The 26166-nt window shown below is 46.0% G+C and overlaps 1 protein-coding gene across 4 annotated transcripts; it reads right to left on the minus strand.

Annotated features, from left to right (window-relative positions):
• Positions 1 to 26082, minus strand: NSDHL (NAD(P) dependent 3-beta-hydroxysteroid dehydrogenase NSDHL). Of its 4 annotated transcripts, none has more exons than XM_084790466.1 (10): positions 25934 to 26082; positions 23664 to 23691; positions 22932 to 23033; positions 18190 to 18296; positions 14030 to 14188; positions 9145 to 9291; positions 5896 to 6024; positions 3960 to 4102; positions 2065 to 2167; positions 1 to 1195 (listed from the first exon to the last, which is right to left on the minus strand). In XM_084790466.1, the coding sequence occupies exons 4-10, from the start codon at positions 18256 to 18258 to the stop codon at positions 863 to 865; spliced, it is 1083 nt and encodes a 360-aa protein (XP_084646592.1). In that variant the 5' UTR covers positions 18259 to 18296; positions 22932 to 23033; positions 23664 to 23691; positions 25934 to 26082; the 3' UTR covers positions 1 to 862. The 4 variants fall into 4 exon arrangements, with proteins under 4 accessions (XP_084646592.1, XP_084646590.1, XP_084646593.1 ...); XM_084790464.1 differs by having other exon boundaries at positions 23582 to 23691; XM_084790467.1 differs by lacking the exon at positions 22932 to 23033.
• Between the last annotated feature and the right edge of the window lie 84 nt (positions 26083 to 26166).

Here is a 26166-nt window from a genome sequence, read left to right on the forward strand (position 1 = left end):
TGGCTTTTATATCTTTATTATGCTTTCTTCCAATCACCTTTGTAGCCTTGAACAATGATGAAAAAGAACTTACAATTCTTCAAGAATACATTTCAATGAGTTCAGGGAACAGAAAAGGCAGGGTTGTTAGATGGGCTGTACTCTTTGGAAGGTGGCCTGCTGTGTTCCGCATCATTTCGTGGAGGAGTTTCTCTCAGACATCATGGAGATGAAGGAGGCCAACAAGCCCAACACCCCATGTTCACCGGGAGCTGACCAGCTAACACAGCACACGCGGTACCATATCAGCACACGCTGTATCACATTACCACTGACCAACAACATTCTGTGGATAAAGGGAGATGTTTTATGGAAAAACACCGCAGGCAGACACTGTGACCATCTTTGAAAGTGGCACTGACAGCATGCAAAGGAGCAAGGACCCATTAGTGAATTTGTCCTTAGGGCTTGGGGACTAGGGATTACAGTCATCAGTGCTTAGCTGTTTTACTGTGAAGTATATGAAATGTATGTCTAATGTCTTACTCTCTTTACAATTTCTAGTTTTGCTTCCATTGTGAAGACCTTGTATGAAGTCTTGTGGCTTTCACTTTAGTGGTGGTGTACTTAGGCTGTCTTTATGAGAATGAACCCAGGAAAGAGAAGTAGGGGGAGGCGACATAAAGAATAGGAGTCTCCTGCATAAGGAAGTCCAATGATATCCTAGAAGAAACGTCTCCTGCTATTGTCACCTCCAATGTCATGGGGAGGGGGGAGTTGGGTATGCTACCATCTAACCAGCAAGGGCCACATAGCTCACTTAAGAATTATTAGTTCATCAGAACAAAGAGGAGAAAGTTATTGGTGAAGGCACTGGGGGACCTCACTTGTCCTTGCGCAAGTGGTGAAAGCTTTGCACAGTCCTTTCCACGGCGTCATCCATGCTGACCAGTGGCCGGTACCCCATGAGTTTCTTGGCCTTCTCACAACTGTAGTAATGAAATGTGCCGGCCAGTGCCACCCGCATTGGTGTAAAAGTTGGCTGGATTTGGATGAAAGGACGGACCACCATCACCAGAAGAGACAGCAGAAAAGCAAGGTAGTAGGCCACCCAGTAGGGGATGTGGTACTTGGGAGCCTCATAATTGAGGCCCATCAGAATGCGGGACAGGAACGTCCAGAAAGGGATTGGCTCATCGTTGGTAATGTGAAATGCCTGGTAAAGGAACACAGAGTTAGAGAGGCCTGCACAGCAGCAGAAGTGAACAGGCCACATGGGTCCCCAAGCTCCACTAGCTACGGGTACCACCTTCATTCAACTCTGTGGGAAAGCAAGGGCATGCTGCCCTGCCTGCCCTCTCTTCTGCTGGGGCACTAAATGGTTTTGGGTGTGTTATTAGGCCTCACATGCCTAGCTGCAGCAGTGTAACACGGCCTGTCTTAGACTCAGATCGGGCAGTGTTTAATTAAGGGCAGAGAGGGAAGGTGCTACAAAAAGGCCAGGACTTTCAGCGAAGCTTAGGTTGGTTTTAGGAAGTTACATTTTGTTTTATCTTTGCATGTAACAAATAGTTCTTATTGGATCTTTCAATCCAATAAGCTATAACCACGCCATTTTCAACTACCCCCAAAGTAGTAAGTGGGAAAATGGAAAAGGTTCAGGGGAGAAAAAAGCACCGAGTACTCTGGGGATTACGGAGCTGGCAGTGAGAGTCAGGGACGAAAGTGAGCCTGAGAAGTGGGAGCAAGGTGAGGGTAACCCAGTAGGTTTTCTCAACTCTGCTGCCTTCTGGAGGCCAAACGTCAGAAGATTCTTATACCTCACTTGCTAGAGGAAGTCAGGCCTGAGCAATATGAGCCATGCATGGGTGGAGCGGGAGGATGGATGTGGCATATAAGGAGGAGAAAATGGAAGAGGACACATCTCCCTAAGGCACATGTGACCACACCTGGAGTGAGCATGGAGCTCTAAAGAAAAGAGCTTGGCTCTCGGCTTCTAGATTTTGACTGTCCAAAGTAATGATGCTGCAATGGTGTAAAGCTTCCCAGAGGGCCCTAAAGCGCTGGGAGAAGCAAGTGTCTTACCTTCCCACCTACAGCTGCATCTCTGGAGAGGTGCTCAGCAGCCAGGATATGTCCATGAACCACATTCTCCACGAAGGTGAAGTCTACCAGGTTCTCCCCATTTCTGTGCACACAGGAAACATTTCAGCTGTGCTCAGTGTTTGCCTCACAGCCCCACAAAGTCCCAGCCCTGAGCCTCAGCGGACTAACCCACTTCTACCTCAAGGGCGTGTGCATCTGGCCCACCTAAATAATTGCAACGTGGAAGGAAGTGTGGCCATACAGAACTCCTGGGGCCTTTGGGGGCAGTGAACTACTGACTGTGAGAGCATGATGTCCTACATGCCCAGCAGGACCAGCACCAGTGTGTCTTCTTGGGCTCTGATTTGGGGTGCAGATCTTGAACACTTGCCCAGGATATACCGTGCTAATGGTCTTGCCGTTTTCTAGCACTGCCTCTGTAATCCCTCACAGTCTTAAATCAGGACATTAGTGAGATTTAGTAAGTACACGAAGACAAGACACTGGGAATATAAGAAAAAAAAAAAGAAACGCGAAAGAAAAGGCACTGAGCATGGTGATGCACACCTTTAATCTCAGCACTTGGGAGGCAGAGGCAGGTGGATCTTTTTGACTTCAAGGCCAGTCTGGTCTACAGAATGAGTCTAGGAGAGTCAGGGCCACATAGAGAAACCCTGTTTCAAAAACAAACAAACAAACCAAAAGTTCAGCAGTCAAGCATACCCACTGTTATCTATGTTTTAAGTACCCTAACTGCCTTCTATAAACAAAAGGGCCAAGGGTCATTGCTTTCCCTCTAGAGCTTCAGCTTCTTTAATTTCTAAACGGGGTCACACATCTTGTCCCAGTGAACTTGAAAGACTATACAGCACCGAATAGTGTCATTCCAAAACGTATACCACGCTGGAGATTGTGGAGGCGACCTTATGATTCTGCAGATGAAATCAGTTATGGACAGACTAGAGTAGAAGTCTTAGCTCAATGCTGATGCCTTTGTAAGAAAGGGAAAGTTGCCCACAGATAGCACAGAAGATGGTTATGTGCAGAGGCAGGCAGAGGCAGAAGTGACGCAGTGGCATGCAAGGAGCAGCAAAGAGAAGGCCAGAGACTGGAACATACTCTCCTCACAGCAGCCAGAAGGAGCCAGTCCTGCCTGCCAACAGCTGCATTTCACACTTCCGGTTTTGGTAAGTGAAAATCCAGTTTTGTTTTAAGAACTGTTTGTGGGCGTTTGCTACAGCAGTTCCAGGAAATCAACATGGAAGACAAGCGAGCAGGTCGCATGAATGGCCTGCATGTTTCTGTTTACTCAACACTCCTGTCAGAACCGAATCCTCACTGTGCTGGTGTTCTGAGGTGGAAACTTTACAGGGTAATTAGAACATGAGAGCACTGCCCTCAGGAACGGGGTCAATGCCTGTATAACAAACAGAGGCTTGAGGGAGCCAGCTTGTCCCTTGGCCACATAAAGATACACAGCAAGAGCCGGGTGGTGGTGGCGCACACCTGTAATCCCAGCACTCAGGAGGCAGAGGCAGGTGGATCACTGTGAGTTTGAGACCAGCCTGGTCTACAAAGTGAGTCCAGGACAGCCAGGGCTGCACAGAGAAACCCTGTCTCAAAAAACCAAAAGAAAAAAAAAACACAGCAGGTAAAAGGACTAGACCCTTAACAAATTCCAATTTTGCTGATAGCTGATCTTGGACTTCTCAGTCTCCAGAACTGTGAGATGGGAGTTACTCATGCTTGTGAAGTTGCCCTGGCTATAGTATTTTGTTCCAGAAGTCTGAACAGACTCAGACAGTTATACAGTGCTGTTCGGCACTCTCAGATTGTTTTCTGCATGTGTGCTCACATACGCAGAAGGGGACAGAGAACAATGGGAGCGGCCTTACCCAATTATGAACTTCATTTTGCCCTTTCTAGCTGCATCAATAAGGATGGGGACCAACTGGGGGTCCCTTGGGCCGAAAATGCCATGAGGACGAATGGCTGTGGTTAAAAAATTCTTCTCAGGGTTGTTGGCATCCAGTACTGCCTGAAAGAGAGCAGGAGAGAGGGGGACACTGTGAGACTTTTCCTTCCTTTAGGAGACAGACTGAAGAGAGTGCCGGCCACTGGACACTTGTATCTCACACTGTCACTCTATCCCATCCGGACATGAAAAGCCAACAACGCAGGAAAAAACTGGCGAACCCCTGCTAGGATGAAATCAGAAAGCCCAGGCTGGCTTCAATGGCTATGTAAGTGTGCAACCAAGAGGTGTAGCCCAGCTTCGGGCTTCAGTTTATGGAAAATGCCTGAGAATTCTAGAAGCCTCCAGAAAAGCTGCTACCACCAAAAGAGCTCCTACATTCAGTGGCATGCACAAAGCCTCAAGCAGACTCATGCATCATGTACCGAATATTCCAGGCGACAACAGGCCCAGAGTTGGGGAGCTGGCTCCGGCAACAAAGCTCTTACTTTGCAAGCACAGGGACATGAGTTTGATCCCCAGAAACCATGGTAAAAATGTGTGGAGACAGACACAGGAGGATTCCCTGAGGCTTGCTTGACAACCAGTTTAGTCCAACGAATAGGCCTGTCTCAAAGGAGGTGGACAACATTCCAGAAGATGACACCTGGCTCAATAGAAACATACACCCATGTCCACACATCTGTTACCGTGTAGACATACACCTATACACACAAGGACACATACTGATGGCCTCATATTGCTAGAGGTCCCAGAGCTGTCAGGAGTTTGCTCAGGTATACGCTATGTTCCCACAATAACAAGTCACTCAATGACGCATTTCTCTGAATATGTCTTCATCCTTACGGTGCATGACTATATGAAGAAATGGATTTTGCCTCATAAGTAATTTCCCAAATGATTTGTTATATTGTTATTAAAAACAGGGTGGCAAAATACGTCTACAGGTTATAGTCCCACCCACTTTAAGCTATTTACAAACTGAGTGTACGGCAATCCAAGCTTCCTGAACCCTTGGCCGTCAAAATGCTGCTCAGTGTCTGTGGTGCTGAAGGGAACGACCAAGGCTTCAAATGGCCTCTGTCAGTCAATGGCATCTCTATTACTAACAAGAATGGAGTTTGAAGACTTTCTAGACTAATCTCAAAGTTGATTCATTATTATTAAGAGGGTTTAAAGGGGTATTGATCCAGAAAGCAAGGTAACTGTTGGAGTCACCTCCAGTTTTTCTGATTTCCCGTTGAGTACCCAGAAGTCTATGCCAGTGACACACTGATGGCTTGAGCCGAGGTGACACTGCACAAGGCCTCTGAGGTAACTACTATTATTTGGAGGCTCACTGTATGAAGGCTTTGGTCTCCCTTAAGCCTAGATCCACGGAACAGGAGGGCATAGCCTGGACCTGGGACTTCAGCATGCCGACGGTCTCTTAACTAGCTATGACTTCCACATGATTGTGTCCTGTTCTGAGCTGGGAGTAAGAAAAGTAGAGCAGGAAGGCCTATGGCAGTTCAGTGTAGAGTTACAGTCTACGGGGACCAGTTTGGAGATCCCCAGTGTCCTGATAACACAATCACATGGAAACTATGGGACCCCTGATGAAGACTCTGGATCCCTCTGGGAATCAGTGTATTTCCTGTAATATGTGATCATTTTGGAGTTTAAAGGAAGTAGTTTCCAGAAAATACTGAGAACAGTATTTGGCCACATTACATTATTCTGTCCTCTTGAAACTTCAATTCGCACGTCAAGTTACATGTCATTTGGGTTCTCGGGCCTCAAAATACTAACTTTCCCATGTTCTCAGACAGTTTTCTTGAAGTATCTACTCAGCTAAGCGGCTTTAAAGTACATACTCTCTCTTGCAAGATCTTGGTCTCCGTGTAGTAGTCAATGGGCTTCACGGCATACGGGAGGTCTTCAGTTCCATTTTTTATGTCAACACCCTCAAAGACGACACTGGCACTGCTGGTTAAAATGAGTTTCTGCCAGAAAACAATTTAAAGGAAAACACAAGTTAGGAGTTACTGCTATTCCAACTGGCTAGGGGTCATGTAGAGCAAGTCCTACCTATAAGGCATTTCCAAGTCACTGGCTAAGAATGCGTTTTCGTTTAAGTCTTCTAAGATAAACCAGAGATCACCACCTTTGTAGACATAGGGATTCTAGAGTAGATCTTATTTTTCCTATCCTATCATGTCTGAGGGAGAAAAGAAAACTAACACTATTCATGGCACATCTTTTGGAGAGTCTACACGGATGGAAGGATGGACCACCAGCCTGGAGGGAAAGTTCCACTAACAAAGTTCCACTGGAGACTCTGATACCAATCTTGCCATGTGAACATATTCATCTGTGTAGGCACATAACGTATGTCATGCAGTCCATCTGACACTGACACCATTTTACATCATTCCTCATGCTACTTCATAACTGTAATTTTGCCATTGTTGTGAATCATAATGCAAATATCTGCTGTACAGGATATATGTGTGTGCTATACGATCCTACAGGGGTCATGACCCACAAGTTGAGTACTACTGCATTCGTAGATGACAGAAATGGAACGATAAAATCCCCACACAGAAAATATGGGCAAACTAGCTGAATTCACAACCAACATAGGAAAATTAGGGGCTGGAGAGATGGCTTAGAGCTTAAGATTTCTTAGTGCTCTTGAAAAGAATCTCAGTTGGATTCCCAAGTGAGTATGGCACGTGCACATGCGTGCGCGCACACACACACCAATAAAAAACCCAGAAACTAACTGTCTGTACACACACAAACAAATAAATACGAAATAACCCCCTGCAAACCACAACCATCATATACATATATGTATGAAAATCAGCCATATCCCTACACATTAGCAGTAAATGATAATTTAGTATAAGTTGGTGATTAACAAATGATGAGGTCCACTGAGTACCATTACAGATTGAGAGAGATTTCATTTTTATAGTAAGGAAGACTTGGTGGGCGGTGGTGGCGCACGCCTTTAATCACAGCACTCGGGAGGCAGAGGCAGGTGGATCTCTGTGAGTTCGAGGCCAGCCTGGTCTACAGAGTAAGTCCAGGACAGTCAGGACTACACAGAGAGACCCTGTCTCAAAAACTGAAAAAGTAAAAAAAAAAAAAAAAAAAAAAAAAAAAGAAAGAAAGAAAGAAAAGAAAAACTCAATATTAGAAAGACATCAGCTCTTTTTAAAATTTCCCAGAACATAAGTGCAATTGCAGTAACAATCCCAGCAAGCTTCACTGAGGACTTCAACAAGCTGATTCTGTAGTGGATGGGAAAATTTGAGCAAAAGGCTCAGAGCCACTGAGGGAGCTTTGAAGAAGCTGGTCAAGGAGTGAGCTGTAGAGGTACTGCTATGTTTACTGAGATAGAGCCTACAGCCATGAGGTCAGAGGTCAGTGCAGTAGACAGAAAACCTAGGAGCAGACGCAGGCAGGACAGGATGCCCAAAGTATGCTACAGGCAGCATATATTTGCGCAAAGGTTGGATTAAGCCATCAATATGCTGAACTGGTTAATTATATGGAAAAAAGTCAATCTTGACCTTGTTGCATATAATCATAGATTCCTGGTCAATTACTGTTAAATACGGGAAGTAACACTTTAAAACCTTGATGTAAAAGGCATTAAAGACTTTTTCTTTTTGGTGTTGGAGAAAATGTTCCGTAAATCAATTCCTTTGCCCTTACATGCCAAGCTATCTACCCCTCAGAGGACGAATAAGAGCTTCATATATCAAGATACCTAAAGCTTCAAAACTCAGAATTAGTGGGAGAAAAGTTTCAGAAAGACATGTTGAGTGTGATACCATTGCTGTAAATTTCTATGACATACAAGTAAGCCAATACCTTATACTGGAGGTGCATGGAATTAATAGCCCCTGGCTAGTTAAGAAGAGGAAAAAAAGTAGGTGACAACTGCAGAGGGTAAGGTGCCTTGCCAAGTATAAAGCACGGCTGAGTACGACAGTCAGTTCTGATGGTCAGCTTGAAGGGGTTTGAAATCTTCTGGGAGGTACACCTCTGGGCGTGTCGGATTCCTGGGAACTGGCCAGAAGCACCCCGAGGAGAAGAGGCCTGCTCTCTGTGCCCTGTTTCTCAGTTTCAGAGTATTTTAGCATGTAGCTCTGTGAACAAGTGAGCTGTTTCATCAAGGAACCAGATTTTTACCAGTGTTGTAAGCTGATAGGAGAACTCTGTAGGCCCTTGGGCCTACGTCAGGACAGGCTTCCATCAGATGTAAGCAACAGTGCTTTCCTTTTAAAATTGAAATAAAGCTAGTAAACAATGTGATGATTTGTTTTTAAAGTTCAGCAAAAAGTTACCTTATGGTCCAAGAATTCCACTTCTGGGTAGAGACCCAAAAGAATAAAAACCAAGGGCTGAGGCAGGTATTTACATGTCCTATTCACAGAATTATAATTCACAACAGCTCAACGGTGAAAGCAACACAGACGTCTATTGATGGATGGATGAATAAATAAATTATGGTCCATCCATAAAATGAAATATTAGCTTTGAAAAAAAAGAAGGAAAAAATTCTGACATGTTCCAATGTGGACCTGAAAGACACTGTTATAAGTAAAATGATAAAAAAGCGAATGCACTCATGTGAGCTCCCTAAAGTCACGAGACAGGTAAGCTGGAGAGTGGTGGCTGCAGGCGCTAGGGAGGGGCAGAAGGCAGAACTGCTGCTAACGATGTGGGTACGGACGGACAGTGCTAACGGTTGGACAGAAAGTGAATGCATGAAAGGGTTACAGTGGTTAAAGGGTATGTTGAAAATGTTAAGTATCTGTTGTTTCAACAGAGAAAATAAGCAACGCCTAAATTTCATAGTGTTTAAAGCAAAGGTCAACAGGCCTTAGCCTGTCTGAGCATTCAGTGGTCTATCTGTATTGGAAGAGTATGGCCCCACCTGGCCCTCTGTGACAGCAACTGGTGTCCAGGACTTACTTTTTATTACCTTCTCAACATGTAAACCTGGATAGGCCCAGGGAGACAGTAACAGGAACCACTACCCCTCCCCTCCCTTTAAAAAAGCCTGCACATGCTTCTGGTACTCGTCACTGTAGCATTCCCCTTACCTGAACCCCAGCCTCTTTGCAGGTTTCAATGACATTCTTAGTGCCAATGACATTCACTTTATAAAAGAGTTCCTTGTTGTTACTGGATGGTGGGGGTGACGCACAGTGGAAAACTGTGCTTACACCTTTCAGAGCCGGGTACAGGTCCTGGAAAAGCACACAGAGACAAAAGAATCATTCCGGCTTAGGGCAGGTCAACAGCCTCCTCACGGTCTCTGTCATCTGCGGCCTGCAGGACTTCTGGCTTTTTATAATTATATAAGCAACACAAACCACACTCTTTGTAAAAGACTCAAACTACACAAAAGCATGTGGGATAAAACCAAGTTTTGTTTTGTTTTTTAAATTGACTCCTCGTTATTACCTTGTCCTGAGTAAAAAGAGAGGATGAGAAGCCAGACAATGCAGTGACAGGAAGGAGATTTATAAAGCCAGTCAGTCTCACTGCTAGAAGGCGCCTCCTAAGACAAACAGGTGGCTGCAGATCTGGGAGTAAACATATTATCACACCTGCAAGGACAGAGGCTCTCCAAGCCTGCTTGCGGACTAAAAAGACTTTGGCTCCTACTGGCCAAAGAAGAGACAGTTTGGTCGCCAGTAAGAATAAGAGTTGTTAGAGCAAGTAGAGAACAGAGGAAAATAAGCTCATTAACTCTTGACAACAAAAGATCTGAGGCACGAAATGAACAGGACAGCAGCACACTGCCATTGTGCCAAGTCTCTACAAAGTGGTAGGCTTTAGGTGTAATTCATGGTTATCACCAGAAGAAAATCACCAGATGACATAAAATCCCTTGTCATTATAGACAAACATGGCAGCGCTGGGAAACCACTTGAGAGTAAGGAGTCATCTTCTAGGTATGCAGACTTTTGCCCATATAACTACCAAATGATGAACAGTAGGCACATTCCAATAGATAGGGTATTGTTTCTAAAAATTTAAATTTCATATTGTGGTGTGTGTGTGTGTTTGTGTGTGTGTGTGTGTGTGTGTGTGTGTGTGTGTGTGTGTGTGTGTGCACGCGCGCACATGTACATGCACATCTGAAGACCAGAGGAGGAAGTAGGATATCTTCCCACCTCTATCTTCCCCCCGGGGTCTCACTATGCGTCCTCGGCTGGCTTGGCACTTGCCATGAAGACTGGTCTGCCCTCAAACTCAAAGAGATCCACCTGTCTCTACTGCCTACATTTTAAAAAGATGCCTTGTTATTTCAGGTCAGTTGGCCGGTTAACAAGCTCCTGAATATGCAGTCACCCATTTCTACCCCTCTCATGTTTGTTTTGCAGGCCTGCGTGGCCATAGATAACTTTTTGTTATTTGTGGGTTCTGTATCTCCTTAGCCCTTAGCGACTCTTAAGTAATATTTAAGCTTTTCCTTTTCATTTAATTTGGAGCAATTCCCTGCGTTTTACTTTCTGCCTTCTGTAACACTGTAGTATTCACAGGGCCAGAGATGTTATAGATTTCACAATTTGCATTTGTCTGTTCATTCATAATTATATTCAGGTTTAATAGTTCTGGCAAGCCTACCACATCAGTGCTGCTGTGTCTATATCAGGACACTGCTGGCAATGCCAAATTGGATCAGTCAATGAAGGCGATAGCTGCTAGATTCTTCCCTAATCTGTAGGGTGATAATTCCATGGGCTGGTTACAGCACCCACTGAGGGCTCTGTCCTGTAAATCTCTCAGCAAATGATGACAATCTCACTTGAGAGTGCCCTAGACATTTATCGAGTTGCCATTCCTCTGCCAAGTAGACCCCTGTCCATTTGAATGTTCTTTTTAATAACTATGGATGCATAGGTTCCCTTAATAATGTGTTAGCTAAAAAGGAGTCTATGCACACAGTTACTACACTCCTAGCTTCTCTTTATGGCTTTGCTTAACTTGCGCACGTGGTTAACAGAACTCAGGTGAACACATTTCCTGACTCACTATAAAGGAATTACAAAGGATGCAGGTGAGGAGATGCATGGGGGGACGTGCTGAGGGAGTGCTGTGGAACTTCCACGCCCACCCTGCACCAGCCTCCAGTCTCATGACCGAAGCAAATGAGAAAACCCAGCAAGGCCTGTCTGGTGAGATTCTTCTCAGCTGCTCCGTGTAGCATCCCTTCTCCCTAGGTGTGGGGATGGGTCCCTTCTGACACTGGGTGGGGAGAAGAGCGTATGACTCATCTTTAGAAAGATGAGCTGTCGTTTCTGTAGCCTGCCCTAGAGAAGCAGCTGTGAGCTAGGAAATGTGGATGAAAACAAATACTCACTCTCCTCTCTAACATATATAATATTGCTAATATATCTGTTTCTTTCTCACATGTACACATGTGCGTGCACACGCCTGAGCACACACATGTGCATGCACGCGCATGGACACACACACACGCATATGGGTTTGTAGTCATGATGCACTAGGGTGGGGGACTTGAACTACACCAAATCTTTACCTTGTACTTATTTGGGAGATGGAAGCAAAAAGATCGCTGTGAGATTGGGTTCAGTATCCTTGACATAGTGAGTTCCAAGCTAGCCTAGACTACAAAGCAAGACTCCATCTCAAAGGCCCCCCTCGGTCTTAGACCTAGGGGAGGGGTATAGGGTGAAAGCAGGAGGGAGGGAGGAATGGGAGGATACAAGTGATGGGATAACAATTGAGATGTAATCTGAATAAATTAAGAAAATTAAAATTAAAAAGACCCCATCTCAAAAGAATGTGTGTGAGTGTAAAGCTATCAAAGTCTAGATTTTATAGCACCTAGACATAATCGATAGAAAACTATTGAGATACTTATTCTGTGCACAGGAGCATGTCTGTAATGTCAGAGCTGGGGAGGCAGAGACAGATGGATCCCTGGAGTTCCTTGGCTAGCCAGCCAGCCGAGCTGAGTCTCAGCAGTGCCGCCCTGGTTGATGCATGTTGCTTCCACCTGAGTGGCTGAATGTGACTAGAGAACACGCTGTGCTAGGAAGGGCTTCCTGTGGAATCAGATGCAGGTGTGGGCAAACTGGGATGCCAGATGGCACCATAGGAGGCCGAGGCCATGCCCAGAATAAAAGCAAGCAGTAGTGAGAATTTGCTAGCCAGGGAAGCAGAAGGAGAAGACATCAATGGCTTTCACCAGTGCTGGGGTTATGACCTAAAGAAAAGTGTCATGTATCGCCTGGTCCGTATCTAGTCCCTAGTGACTGCACCCAGAGCTGGTTTAGGGGGTCACTGTGGCAGAAACATCAACAATCAGGTGGCTCGGACAAAAGAACACATTATCTTTAAAAGTCTTGGTGAAAAACCCTAAGAGCAAAGCAGGTTTCTGTAGGAGGCAGGGCTTCTGACCGGGGCACCCAGTCAGTTCTGCCCTACAAACTTCACAGTTGTCCCCGCAATCACATAAAATCATTTTGTGAATTCAATCTCAGTCTTTCTCTCTTTCCTGCCCTGTGCACTGTCCCTTTCCTTCCCACTGGGGGTTGTTTCTCTGGATAACCCTGGGTGACAAGAAGAGACTGGGGCAGGGGGAATCAAAGTTACACAGACAACAAGGAGCCTCTGGAGCCAAAGCTGCAGAGCGCAGGTGTGCCATAGAGGCAATGTACTTGCAGGGGCGCTCACAGGTCCCGGCTAGGAATAACGATGGGAGTAGTGGACTAGAGTATTCACTCCAAAGAAAGAGACAAGACCAGTAAAGTTATTTTCTTAATCATCCACACCAACGGTAAAAGCAGAAATGTTGATGGGGCCACCATGAAGAAGGAGCTGAAACCACTGTGGAATGTAACAAGTCACCTTGTGGCTGTGGATGGCTGCCATAAACACACCCAGCAGTTTTGCTGAGCAACTTGGCAAAACCTACGAAGAATCAAAATATAAATACCTCACAGAACATGGATGGAACTTGTTAAAGGAAAGAAGCTGCAGACCAGAGAGATGGAACGCTGAACACGGAGGAGCACTGCTCAGGGCCTGGGGGAGAGGGGAAGGGAACAGGATGCTTGCCCTTTGAAGGGAAGAAGATGTTCTGGAAGTAGATAGTGGAGAATGGTTGCACAGCTTTGGAGAGCTGATGACAATCCCTTCAGTGTGCATGTCAAAATTGTAGAGTTAGGGCTGGAGAGGTGGCTCTGCAGTGAAGAACATGTCCTGCCTGAGTCCCAGCACACACATCACATGGCTCACAACCACCTGTAACTCTGGCTCACAGGGGGTGGGATCTACCACCTCTTCCCTCTGCAGACACATGTGCTCACATGCACATACCAACACAGACATGCATACATAACTAAACATAATAAGATATTTTTTAAAATAAGAATTTTATGGCATGTGAACTATATTTCAGTTATAGGAAGGAAGGAACACCATATCACCTAGCATCTGCATACTCCAGGACAGCAGCTTACATGTTGCAACCCATAATATGTTTGAAAAAAATGTTTTTGTAAAGTCTGGTTGGTATACAGCCTTGTCTGGCCCATGGGTGCCTTCGTGTCCCTGTGACACAGACAACAGCTGTTCATTCTGAATATTGACAACATGGTACGTCAACTTATTTCCTAAAACTTTTACATTTTTCAAAATAGATCTTTAAATGTTTTATTTAATTAATTTATTCAGATTACATCTCAATTGTTATCCCACCCCTTGTGTCCTCCTGTCCCTCCCACTTTCACCCTATTCCCCTCCCCTAGGTCTGTGACCGAGGAGGACCTCCTCCCCCACTATATGGTCATAGGCTATCAAGTCTCATCTGGGTAGCTTGCTTATTCTTTCTCTGAGTGCCACCAGGCTCAAAATCGATTTTTTTTCACAGTATAATTACCCTGGCCTCTAAGCATTTAGTTTCCCTTCGGGGTTGGGCAGATCAGTGAGGCTGAGTGGGTCCTTTACCTGTTGGTTGCAGAGGTCGCCTATGAAGAACTGCACCCGTGGGTTAGCAAAGCCTTGGTGGATATCAAAGACATTGACAGAGTAGCCTCGCGCCAGCAACTGCTCCACCAGGTGCTGCCCCAGAAACCCGGAGCCTCCAATCACCGTGCACTTCTTAGGCTGGAGAAAGAGAAGATCAGAGGGTCAGACTTACCTGTCCTGAGCCATTTCAATGACACACACATCTGCCTGAGCTCAGGGAAGCTTGATATAATTGTGTTTGCTTACCACTGTTACCTCTTTTCCTGGCTTCAACAAGAAGGAAGAGAAAACAAATGACACTACATTAGACTGGGCGATCTGATGATGTAATCCACACTTTGTATTTACTGGAAGGGAATGAAATCTCTTATGATCACACCAGGACAATCTAAACAAGGGAAAAAGAGCCAACGGCAATGCTTTCTTGCTCCTGATTGGTGATCCCCAGCCAGGGAAAAAACATCCTAGCCATTTGAGAGTTTGGAATAAAAGCATCTGCCCCCAAACTCACAGGATGGTGACCTTTCTTTGCCTCCATTCCCACAAGGAGGACGGATTTCCTGGCTGTGAGCTGACAACTTAAGCCCTGCATGCCCCAGCCCATGTACTAGGGGCCACTCTGCTGGATCTCCAGGCGGAAGCTGGCAGCCACTCATCGCTCCGAGCCTTCTCTGAACTTGGAGGAGCTGCTGACTCAGCACTGGGGTGTGGTATGCGGACTCCAGCCTCCCTAGCGCACACCCAATTTCTTGGCTAAACTCCAGCTACGGGAAGTGGAGTAATGGAAGGATAGCATGCCACCTGCAGGATGGCAATGCAAATGCCAACTGGCATCTGCGCAGTAACCTGGCTCCTTGCACCAGCTCCCTGCTCCCATCACTGTAAGAAAACATCTGCCAGCTGCAGCTCCAGGGCAGATGGGCTTCTTGTGGCTCAGGGTTTAAGGGAATTGCCCATCATGGCGGGAAGGCATGACGGCAGGAGAGGCAGGTGGCTCCACTGCACGCCTTGTCAGAAAAGAAGGGCACACTCACACTCACACTCACCCACCTGGGATTCTAGCACATGGGATGCTGCCACCTATATTTAGGGCAGGTCTTCCCTCGCCAGCTAAATATATCTGGAAACAACCTCACACACATTCCCAGAGGCATGTTTCCTAGGTGATTACAAATCTAGTTATAGTATTAATGAAGATTACCCAGCACACTATCACTGTCCCTAAAGGAGTACCTGGGGTCTTTTCAAAACTATATCTAGGCTTCCCTAAGGTGACAGAATCCATCTTTCTTAGCTTATATACTGTCAATCAAGGTAGGCTATGTGAACAGTCAATATATAAAAGAACCTGTTTCTTATTACAAAAAAGCATTCAACTTCCTCTCTTTCTAAGTAATTTTTAAAAGGTTAATTTATCTTTATTTTATGTGTATGGATATAGTACCTGTGCACTGTATACATGCAGTTCCTATGAAGGCCAGAAGAGGGAGCCAAATTGCCGGGAACTGGAGTTATAGATGATGGGGGACCACTATGTAGGTCCTGGGAACTAAATCTGGGTCTGAAAGAGCATCAGCTGCTCTTAACCAGCCCAACCTCCCTCTTGTACCTTAAGCACTGGCATAATTAGTCAGGTGCCTTCTGCAGATTTACCTGTTTTACTCTGGGTGTCCATCCAGTTTACAAAGTATAATGGCTTAAAGAATGTTCCCCATAATCTTGGGCATATGAGTACCTTGTTCCCAGCTGGTGATGCTATTTGGATAGGTTTGGAGATATGGCCTTGCTGGGATGGGCTTTGAAGTTTCAAAGTCTTGTCATTCCTAGTGCTCTCTCTCACTTCACGGTTATGGTTCAAGATGTGAGCTCTCAGTTTGTTGCTCCAGTACCATGCCCGCCTACTGCCAAGCATCACTGCCATGCAGTGATGGTGATAGACCCCATTTCCTCTGGAAATCAGAGGCCAAATAAACTCTTCCTTCTGTGATTTGCCTATGCTATGGTATTTTATCACAGCTATAGAAGAAGAAGAATATGGTGAAAGAAAACAAAGCAGAAGGGCAATAAAAAATACTGGATGTCTTCCTCTAGCTTCTTTGTGTAAATATGGGTGTGCATACCTGCACACTCATGTGCATGAGCCGTACAAGTACAGGCATGCACACACACATAAAAAAATAAGTAAAACACCTTATAATTTTGCTATTGATTTCTCCAGTGAAATTTTATTTCCTGACTTTATATATTTATTTGTTCATGCATTTATTTATTTTCCAAAACAGGGTCTCTTTCTGTACCTCTGGCTGTCCTGGAATTCCTTATGTAGATAGACCAGGCTGGCCTTGAAACTACAGAGATCTCTCTGCCTCTACCTCCCAAGTCTTGGGATTAAAGGCGTGTGCCACCATGCCAGGCTCTCATTTCCTGATTTTAAATGTGACTAATCATTAATCTACCTTTGGATAGACTAGAGGAGACCATGTGAAATAATCACTAACTTTTGTCACCATAGCAGACAAAAGGCAGAGTAAGTACTGATAAAAATGAAATCCCAGATAGGAAGCAAGTAGTGAGACTCCATGGATTAAAGGAAGAAAATGAGCATCTTAGAGACTGTTAGTGTTAAGAGGAGGACTGGGCTTCGAGCGGGGTATTGAGTTCAAAATAGCGCATATCTGTTAGGCTATATGTCTGATTCCCAGCACCACAAAAGAGCCGAATTAACTGTAATATAATCTCAAGAGCATGGCTAGTGCCTCTGAGTTGTTTTCTCCAATCTTTCTGGTTTTACTTACTCTTCAGCAGGATGCCTTTTAGAGCAGTCCAATGTAGAATTTGCATATATGACAAAAAGTACTCTTTATTAGCAGCTTCAGTTTAGACACTTATGTCTTAGGAAGCCGCCCAGTGGAAAACAGAGATTATTCCAAAGCACTAAGGAAGCTGAAGCCTGATGAGCCTAGCAGCGTATCAGGACGATTTTTGCATCACCATTAACAGGAACATCTTGGTTTACACAAAAAGGACAGAGAATTGGTGCCCGGCTTCAACCAAAGGTGGCCAAATGAACTCTACACCCGAACTAGAATGATTTGGAGGCCCCAGGATTATCTCGGAGAATATCTAGTTTACTAATATTTGATAGGTACACTTTGCAAATGTGATGGTCATCAAGAGTGAACTACATCACAGTCAACTTGATGACCTATGTTAAGAACTTCCGGAAGGCTTGACAATGATGGGACGACAATTCCTTCAAGTCTCCTCTGAAACTCGTGATACTAGATCGGAGCAGCTACTGCCACCATCTGGGAAGGCTTTGCCACTCCACCAGGAAGGAATCTAGGCTACCATACTGGAGGCCACATGAAGAGCACTCACCATGTCTAGCTGACAGACAGCATTTACCACAACCACACACATTAGTCCTCTGTGGTTGCAGCTACACGAACAAGCCCAGGGAAGACCAGAGTCACGAGCAAAGATGTTACTGCTTTAAACATTTATTATTATATGTATCGTATGGATAGGTGTTTTGTGTGCATGTATGTCTGTACACGATCTGCATGTAGTCCCCTTGGAAGACAGAAGAGAGGGGTCCTCTGGGACTGGCCTTGCAGGTGGTGGTAAAGTTGCCATGTGGTGTGGGGACTGTACCCAGGTTCTCTGCAAAAGCAGCCGGTACTCTTAACCACAGAGCAACTGCCCCAGCTCTAATTACTGCTTTAAGAAACCCTTGCTTTCTCATTTTTTTTGTTACATAGAAATAAGTAATTGGCACATCTTGCGCCAAGGTATACAATACATAAAACTATAACCAGCCGGCTCTGATTGAACAAATGGATTAATATACTTTAAAATGCACAGGTAAAGCCTTGATATGAGGGTTTGTGCCTAGTCTTAGTGCATCTTCTTTTTCCATGTTCCTTTGAAATCCCTGGGAGGCCTGCTCTTTTCTGAAGGGAAACAGAGGAGAGTGGATCTAGTGTAGAGGGAGGTGGGTGGGGACTGTGAGGAGTGGAGGGAGGGGAAACTGTGGTCTGGATGTAATATATGAGAAAAGAATAACTACATTAAAATTTAAACAGGTAAATATCAATGGCTTGACTTTCCCTTACTTCTTTAATATTAGTACTTACTTTGTAAATGTCCTTTGTCAAAAGGACCTGGCCTTTCTTTGACCCACCACGGACAGCTTGTTCCATCATGGCTCACACTATGGTCTTGGTGCAATCAACTCTTCTTCCTAAAGACATAAGTAGAGAAAGGCATTAATAGTGTGGGAAGCAAAGGCTCTTCAGCCATTGTGAGTGTTCATACATAGCTAGGCCATAGCCATTACACCTACTAGCCAAAGTGCCCTGTGCATAGCCCTATGCTAGAGGCTGTACGAACGGCCCGTTCACTTAAAGTGCTCTTGGACTGGAGGCAGGACAGGAAGCCAGGTGAAGAACCTCCTTTATTGGTCATACCAGAAACTTTTGGGTAGTGGTTGGAGAACGTTGGGGACCAAGAACTTCATAATGGGAGACAGGAGTAACCAAGTACGATGATACTACCAAGCAGAAAAACGCACCCCAGGTGCAGGCGTTATCACGTACTCCTTTCTTTCTTTACCCACAATACCAAGTTGCAAACACAAAGAATATATTTACTGATGTAGTATTTGTAAATGGAAAAATGTATCAGAAATAAGAGCATACCCATGAAAGAACATGCAGAGATTGCCACTGGGGAAAGAAGAGTTGTGCTGTCAGCCCTGACTGAGTCTCGTGAAGGCTTTAATCCAATTTCCACAGCTCGACACTTTCAAAACAATGGTTGCCATCATATGTCTCTATAAAACTTGATTTATGAGTGTAGAGATTTTGTGGTCATATCAAAGGCTCAAATGTCCTTGCAATGGATATTACAACTCTCAATATTTTATGGGTCACTTAGAGGGACATCTTCTGAACTCATAATGGAAGTTATCAGTTGTAAATATGAACCTTGTCAGACTGACAGGACTTCGGGCCATCTCTAGAAACTTCTAGGCATGCCTGTGAGGGCATTTCCAGAGAAGTTTAACTGAGGTGCAAAGACTACAGTGAATGTGGATGTCACTATCCCGTGGGCTGGGATCCTGGACTGAATAAAATGAGAAAGCAATGGCGATGTGGCTTAGTGGTTAAGAGCACCTGCTCCTGCAGAGGAACAGGGTTTGGTTCTCAGCACCCACATGGTGGCTTACAGCTGTCTTCAGTTCCAGTGCCGGAGGATCTGACACCCTCTTTTGACTTCTGTGAGCACTGGGCATGCTAACCATACATGGTGTACATATATACAACGCAGGCAAAACATTTATACACATAAAATGAAAGACCTGGTGGCACTCAGAGGAAGGACAGCAGGTTACCAAGAAGAGACTTGATATCCTATGAGCATATACAGGGGGAGGTAATCCCCCTCAGGAACAGTCATAGGGGAGGGGAGTAAGGGGAAAATGGGAGGGAGGGAAGAATGGGAGGATACAAGGGGTGGGATAACCATTGAGATGTAACAAGAATAAATTAATAAAAAAAAGGAAAAAATCTTAATCTTTTTAAATAAAAAAGAGAAAGCGAGCTGAGCACTAGCATCCACCTGCCACCTTTTATGTCTGCTGTGATGACAGCCTCATCATGATTCACTGTACTCTCACAATGCACTAAAGCTCTGCCTTCCATAGGTTACTTTTCTACAGGTATTTTCTCCTAGCAGTAGGAAAAACACCTAATATATCGGATCTTGCCTTCTTCTGGGTGTCTGCCTAATCCATCTAATGAATATGGATAATTAACCTGCAGCATTGTGCCTGCTCCATCCCTTTCTTTATAGCTCACTGGCCCAACAGTTGCATGGCCCAACATACGTGGCAGTGCCTGACTCATGGCTCTACATTTAGCAGGACAGAAGTTGCTGGAGAATGAGACCTTGTACCGGTCTTCCAAGCAGCCTGAGCTGGTGTGCTCACTGCTGAATCACAGGCACGCGAGACAGGGCCTATCACACAGCAGGCACTCGCACGCAGGCCTGAGGGCTGCACTGTGTTTCTATATGCGGAGCCTCTACTGCTCTTCCTTATGCCTGCAGTAACACCATCCAGAAGCTTCACTGAGCAGCTGATTTGCTTCTTAAGCTAGTGTGCTACAAGCCACGAATGCCTACTCTCACTCTGCAGATAGCTTCTTCAGATCCTCAGGGAAGCATAAGCAAATGAGAAGGTGGATGACACGGATGGATCAAGGGGCTTCTCATGTCCAGCTTGCAACCCTCTTAGCCTCTCTAGCAAGGGGCTGAGTTGTGTATCTGGGGCCATGATGGCCTTCCCCCTGCCCGCCTGTGCGAAGAATGCTTCCTACAGGTTTGGAGCCCCTGTTGCTTTAGGTCATGCTGTATGTGGTTAGGTGTTACACAGACCTAGGGGATGAAGGCAAGCTTACCAATCAAGTCCATCCCTGCAGGATGCTGTGCTCACCTACACTGCCCAAGCAAATATCCCTCCCCTCTTTAAAGCTATGGACTAACGTACCCAGCGCCTGTGCCTGTCTTCAGATCCCAGTTCTCCCACGGAGTGGGAAGTTCTCTTGGGAGTCATTAGAAACAATGGCACCCGCTTCTTCATTTGTAAAACAAACAGCCTTATAAGATCACATTGAGAATTAAAGAAAATTAAATGGAAAACAAAGGCCTTAGGATAGTGCCAAATACCCATTAAGCACCCTGTTAAAAGCAGCTATTATCATTCTAAATCTTATTTCCCTAGCAGCAGCCTACCTTACTTCATCTCCCAATGGTCCTCTGAACTCCTAAACCAAGCTACACCTTTGCAGCTTACCTGAGGCTGTGCTGTGAACACTCAATCCAGGCCGCTTAACATGCACAAGGCCCCAACTTTGACCCCAGCCCAGAAAGAAGAGTCAGAAAGCTAGAAAGTCTCAGACAAACATGGGTAGACTCCCTTTCCCTTCCCACTTCAGGCTTGGTAGAAGGAGCGTCTCAATCCACCCAAAGCACTTCACTCTCTCTTTTTTCCCCTGCTGTTTGTTTATTTACTTTTTACATCTGAATGCAGTTTCCCCTCCCTCCTCTCATCCCTGCTCCTGCCCTACCACCTCCCCCCACCTCCACCCCTCCAGCATTTCTCTTCAGAAAAGGGTGGGCCTCCCATGGATATCAAATTGCCAAGGCATATCAAGTTGCAGGAAGACTAGGCACCTCCTCTCCTACTGAGCATAGATGAGGCGACCCAGCAGGAGGAAAGGGTCCCAAAGGCAGGAAACAGAGTCACAGTCAGAGGCCACCCCTGCTCCCCTTTAGGAGTACCACAAGACCAAGCTACGCGACTGTAACATACTTCACCCAGTTCTTTTGTTTGTTTGTTTTTGTTTTTCAAGACAGGGTTTCTCAGTGTAGTCTTGGCTGTGATGGAACTACCTCTGTAGACCAGGCTGGCCTTGAACTCACAGACATCAATCTGCCTCTGCCTCCTGAATGCTGGGATTAAAGGTGTGCGCCACCACAGCCCGGATATTCACCCAGTTTTTTTCTTTTCTTTTCTTTCTTTCTCTTTTTCTTTTTGATTCTTTGAGACAGGGTCTCTCTGTGTAGCCTTGGCTGTCCTAAACTCGCTTTGTAGACCAGGCTGGCCTCCAACTCACAGAGATCCACCTGCCTCTGTCTCCCGAGTGCTGGGATTAAAGGCCTGCACCAACATATAATCATCCTATTACTTGAATCTTTGTATGTACGAAGAAATTGGGCTAACTGGTGGGGCCTCTATGGATGACAAAAATCCACTGTGGTCCTCCAGTGATGGGGAGATAAGTGGCCTCTTCAGTGAAAATCTGTGAGAGCTGCAGGGAGGGAAAACTTTCCACAGGTTTGGTGTCATAATGCTTTAAACCATGCTGTGTGGTGTCTGGTTACAAAGACCTAGCAGATGAATTCTGTGCCGGCTAGAAACACAGGGCCCAGCTGCCAACCCCTCCCCCACTACTAGTCAAGGCAAGAGGCCAGAGGAGGATGTGGGGGGAAAAGTAACATGCCCCACCCTGGCACAGCCGCACTGCTCAAATGATGATCACACCGGTCTTAGCACACCAACCTCTTGTCCACACTAAACCTGGAGTGCCTCAAACTGTACACCCTCTGTTGCTGTCTGTGGGTCTTGGGGTATCAGAACTAGTCTAAGAATAAGTCAAACCCCACTAGAATTCCCTTTCCCCTGTCTGCTGTCTCCTCGCTTCAAATGCGTCTGAATGAAGAAGATTTCTCCAGAGAAGATACACTTAACAGACTGCAGGCATGAAATTGACAACATTACCAGTCACTAGAGATATGCCAATCAAAATCTCAATAAATCACCCCACACCCATTGGGAGGACTACTATCAGAAGTCAGACAACAGAGGGAAGTGTTAAGTGAGGTCATGGAGAAGCCCAAATACTTATGTGAGGGTTAGGGTGATAGAAGATGGCTTCTCCACTGCGGAACTGTGGCAGCTCCTTACAGACTCCAACAGAATTACCATGTCATCCAGCAGTTTCACTTGAGAGTATAAACCCCGTAAATCGTATGCAGGGATGTGGTGCTGACTCTTCTATGTCCAGCTCCACAGTAGCATTGTTCGCTCTAGCCAAAAGGTGAAAATACCCTAAATTTCCACTGATGGATGAGCTGACAAAATATGGTTCACTTAGACCATACAGCAGGCTATTACACAGACATAAAGAGGAACAAAATTCTGAATCATGCCACAAGCTGAATGTACTCTGACAATACCATGCTAAGTGAAACGAGCCAGGCACAAAAGAATAAGCACTGTCTGACTCCACTACCATGAAGTACTCAAACTCACGGTAGCTGAGAGTAGTTGGCAGCGGTAGGATGAGGAAGGGCAGCTCGCGCAGCTTCAGTCTTGCAGCATGAAAATACTGGAGTAGAGTTGCTGCCAGCTGCCCTACAGGAGGAGTAGAGTGCACACATGGTCAAAATGCTGAATTTCTGTTACACATATTTCATCACACACCGAGAAAAACAGAATTGCTTCGAACTTCTGAAAAGTAGACCTCAAAGAGCAAAGTCCTAGGGGCTTGCGGGCTGACAATTGCCACACCAGAAGCCTCAAGTCTGTTCCATTTGGAATGGACTGGGAATCCATTAAAAGCCAAGATGTGCCTCCACGTCACACCCTGGGAAAATGTAAGAAGCTAGGGACCGTTTGAGACCACTGATTGCTGAAGGCAAAAGGAAAGGACAGTGTGTTTCAAACCCCACAAGGATGGAAGCGCCCCTCACTTTCTGAGTGCGAGTGTGCTGGGAGCTCTTTCTACAGGAACACGGAGGGCGAAGCTAGTCTGTGGCCGCCTTCAGCTCTTTACTACCATCTGAGGGTAGACTGTGCTGATCTGTATAAGAAATACACACTCCAAAGACAAAATACCCTTCCGAGGCGTGCCATCAGTGGAGTCAGGAAGCCTTGGAGACAGCTGCCTTAGTAGCACTCACCTCAGGCTTAGCACCCTGTACAGAGCGGGTCTGCTGGGCCAGTGGAAAGGAAACAATCCCCACGAAGCTGGCACCTACTTACCCAATGGAAATATTGTAAAGCAGGGCTCCTGTAAAAAAAAAAAATGCAGAATTCAAAGAGATGGCACAGGGTGAGCGTTTGGGAGGGCGTTTGTTTTCTGAGGTCTCAGGTGAACCATTATTCCCCTGGGGCCACCCAACTGGACCCTGTCTTTTCGTCTCTCTCTCACTTCATGTCAGCTTGACTACTTACTTTAGGACACAGAAAGAACCCAGCTTTGACTTCGCTGTGCATCACTCTGAAGCCCCTCGCCATGCCTGAGCCTCGTTTCTACTGTTCCTTTCATATTTCCTCTCCTTGCCATGGTGAAGTCCCCCCTATCCTTCAAGGCCTGGCTCAGCTGGCACTGCGAACCCCGCCTCTACCCCCTCAGCGCCTGTCCCCGGGGCGCTCTTGCCGACTCAAAGTGATTTCTATTGAATCACTCTGTTGCTGTTGTTTTAGAGGCTGGATCTGGAAAACTCACCTCTCCTGCCTACCTCACAGTTGTTCGGGGGCTCAAAGCAGTCCACAGGACTGAAAATGGGGTTGCAATTTATAAAACAACACCTGTATCACCTTGCTCACTCATTTCTTTAGCCCCATACTCATAGCCTCTGTCAGGCAGAAGCCTACTAAACACCATTCCGACCTTCAAAGACACCACCAGGTTGTGAGGAAAACAGAACGCTTCCAAGAAAGACAGAGCTGGGTTTGGGTCCTAAGGAGGCCAAGGCCACAGAACTAACGTAGGCTGCTCGGTCACATGAAATAATCTGAAAACTTGAGTTCTAAGGCCCCAGGAAGAGAGGATGTGGGAGTCTTAAAAGACAGGGTACATCCAAGACTGGGAGGAACATGTCCTAGGAACGATGATAAGTTCTTTCTACACAAGAACAAAGCAAACTTATTTGGTCAGGGCCACAGAACTGGCATCCAACGCAGGAAGAACTTTGTTTGTCCCTTCTTACTCTGCTGAGCTGCCACCCCCAAATTGACTGGGAAGCCGAGTGGTCAGTCACTGTCTTCATTACTATAACACAATATCTATTCAGTCACTTAAAGCGATGCAAGTATAAGTCAGCTTATGGTTTTCAGTTCAGGCTGTGTTCAGTTGACCCCGTTGCTTTGGGCCTATGGTACTACATCACAGAGAGGGGGTGTGGTAGAGGGAGCTGCAATCTGTACACCTTTCAGCAGCCAGGAAGCAAAAGAGAGAGAAACAAGGACCCTATAATCCACTTTCAAAGGCATGGCCCTAACGACCTAGCAGCCTCCCAGTATATTCAGGACAGCCAGAGGTACATAGTGAGAATTAATCAAAATATTATAGTTTTTAAAAGTTCCTGGGGCTGTATAAGGAGTGAATCAGCCAGAAAACCAGTGTCCTGAGTGGGAGTGAGGCGGAGGTGAGAAGGCAGCTAGCAGCACGGGTATGAGAGGAGGAGCCGGTCCATGCTACGTTTTGCATACTATGGTGACAACTCCCACTCATATTGCTGAGGAAGGACTGGGGTGGAGCAGAGAAAAAAAGAAGACACTTCAAGGACAGAGCTGAGAGAAGCCAGAAGCTGGATACGGGGGAGTGCTGCTGCAGGGAACAGAGGAGTCAAACAGGACACAAAAGTTTTGAATCTGGTTCCTGGCTCAAGGGAAACACGGCAAAGGGCCTACATTACATCTACGGAGAGCTGTTAAGTCTCATGCTTTTCTCAGTTTGAGAGACTGATGCTGGGCCCTTAATATTCCTAAAGTGATGTGTGCTTCGAGGGGAATCTGTGGCCGACTGTGCGCCTGCATTATTCCTGGCACAGTTCCAAGAAAGCCCATCCCCTTGCACATATTAAATCCCTTTAATTCTCCATGCACCCCACACTTCCAAAACTCTTGTGGCTTTGCTTTCAAGGGGTCTCATTCAGGAATACTCTTTCCCATGTGACTTGAGTGTCTGCTCATCTAACGGGGACATATTTTGAGGACTTTTGTAGATTCAAAAGTTCCGAGAGCCGAAGTGGTTCTTGTAGCGCTAACTTCAAAGACACTGCCTCGCTTGGACCGAGTTTCTAAGCCCTAGCCCAGTGTACACTCTGCACGCCCACTCTCCTCTCGAGCCCTCAGCTGCACCACGCACTGTTACCCCTCCAAACCGTTAGGTCTCCTACCTTTCTTAGCCCCTCAGATGTTCTGTGTACCCAGATCAGTTTTAAAAGGTCCCACCCATCCCCTTGCACTTCCTCCCAGTTCGGTCGCCCATATGCAGCAGCCTCCAAGGGCAAGGCCGCAACTCTTACCCGGTTTAGACGCTCCAAAGGTCGGCCTCAACTTGCAATCAACCTGCAACCAGCAAGCTCGAGCCTAAGACCGCGCACCCTTTTCTACCGGGAGGCATGAGCCCACGATCAGCCGAGCTTCCTTCATTATGTTCATTGGTCTAGCTCGGCTCCGGCGAAGCCAATTGTCGCTCGCAGCGCGATTTTGTCCAATGAGGCCAGCCTTTGGCCGCCGCCGCACCGCCCTCTTGTCC

The sequence above is a fragment of the Acomys minous genome (genome assembly GCF_964271855.1).
Source record: "Acomys minous genome assembly, chromosome: 7".
NCBI lineage: Eukaryota > Metazoa > Chordata > Mammalia > Rodentia > Muridae > Acomys > Acomys minous.

Excerpts from the sequence above, each read along its gene's own strand:
- NSDHL (XM_084790467.1), bottom strand. The coding sequence starts at position 18,258 with ATGATGGAACAAGCTGTCCGTGGTGGGTCAAAGAAAGGCCAGGTCCTT. Across the intron at positions 9,292-14,029 it reads GCGACCTCTGCAACCAACAG|GACCTGTACCCGGCTCTGAA; the intron begins GTAAAGGACCCA and ends GTGCTTTTCCAG. Across the intron at positions 2,168-3,959 it reads AAAATGAAGTTCATAATTGG|AAATGGGGAGAACCTGGTAG; the intron begins GTAAGGCCGCTC and ends CTGTGTGCACAG.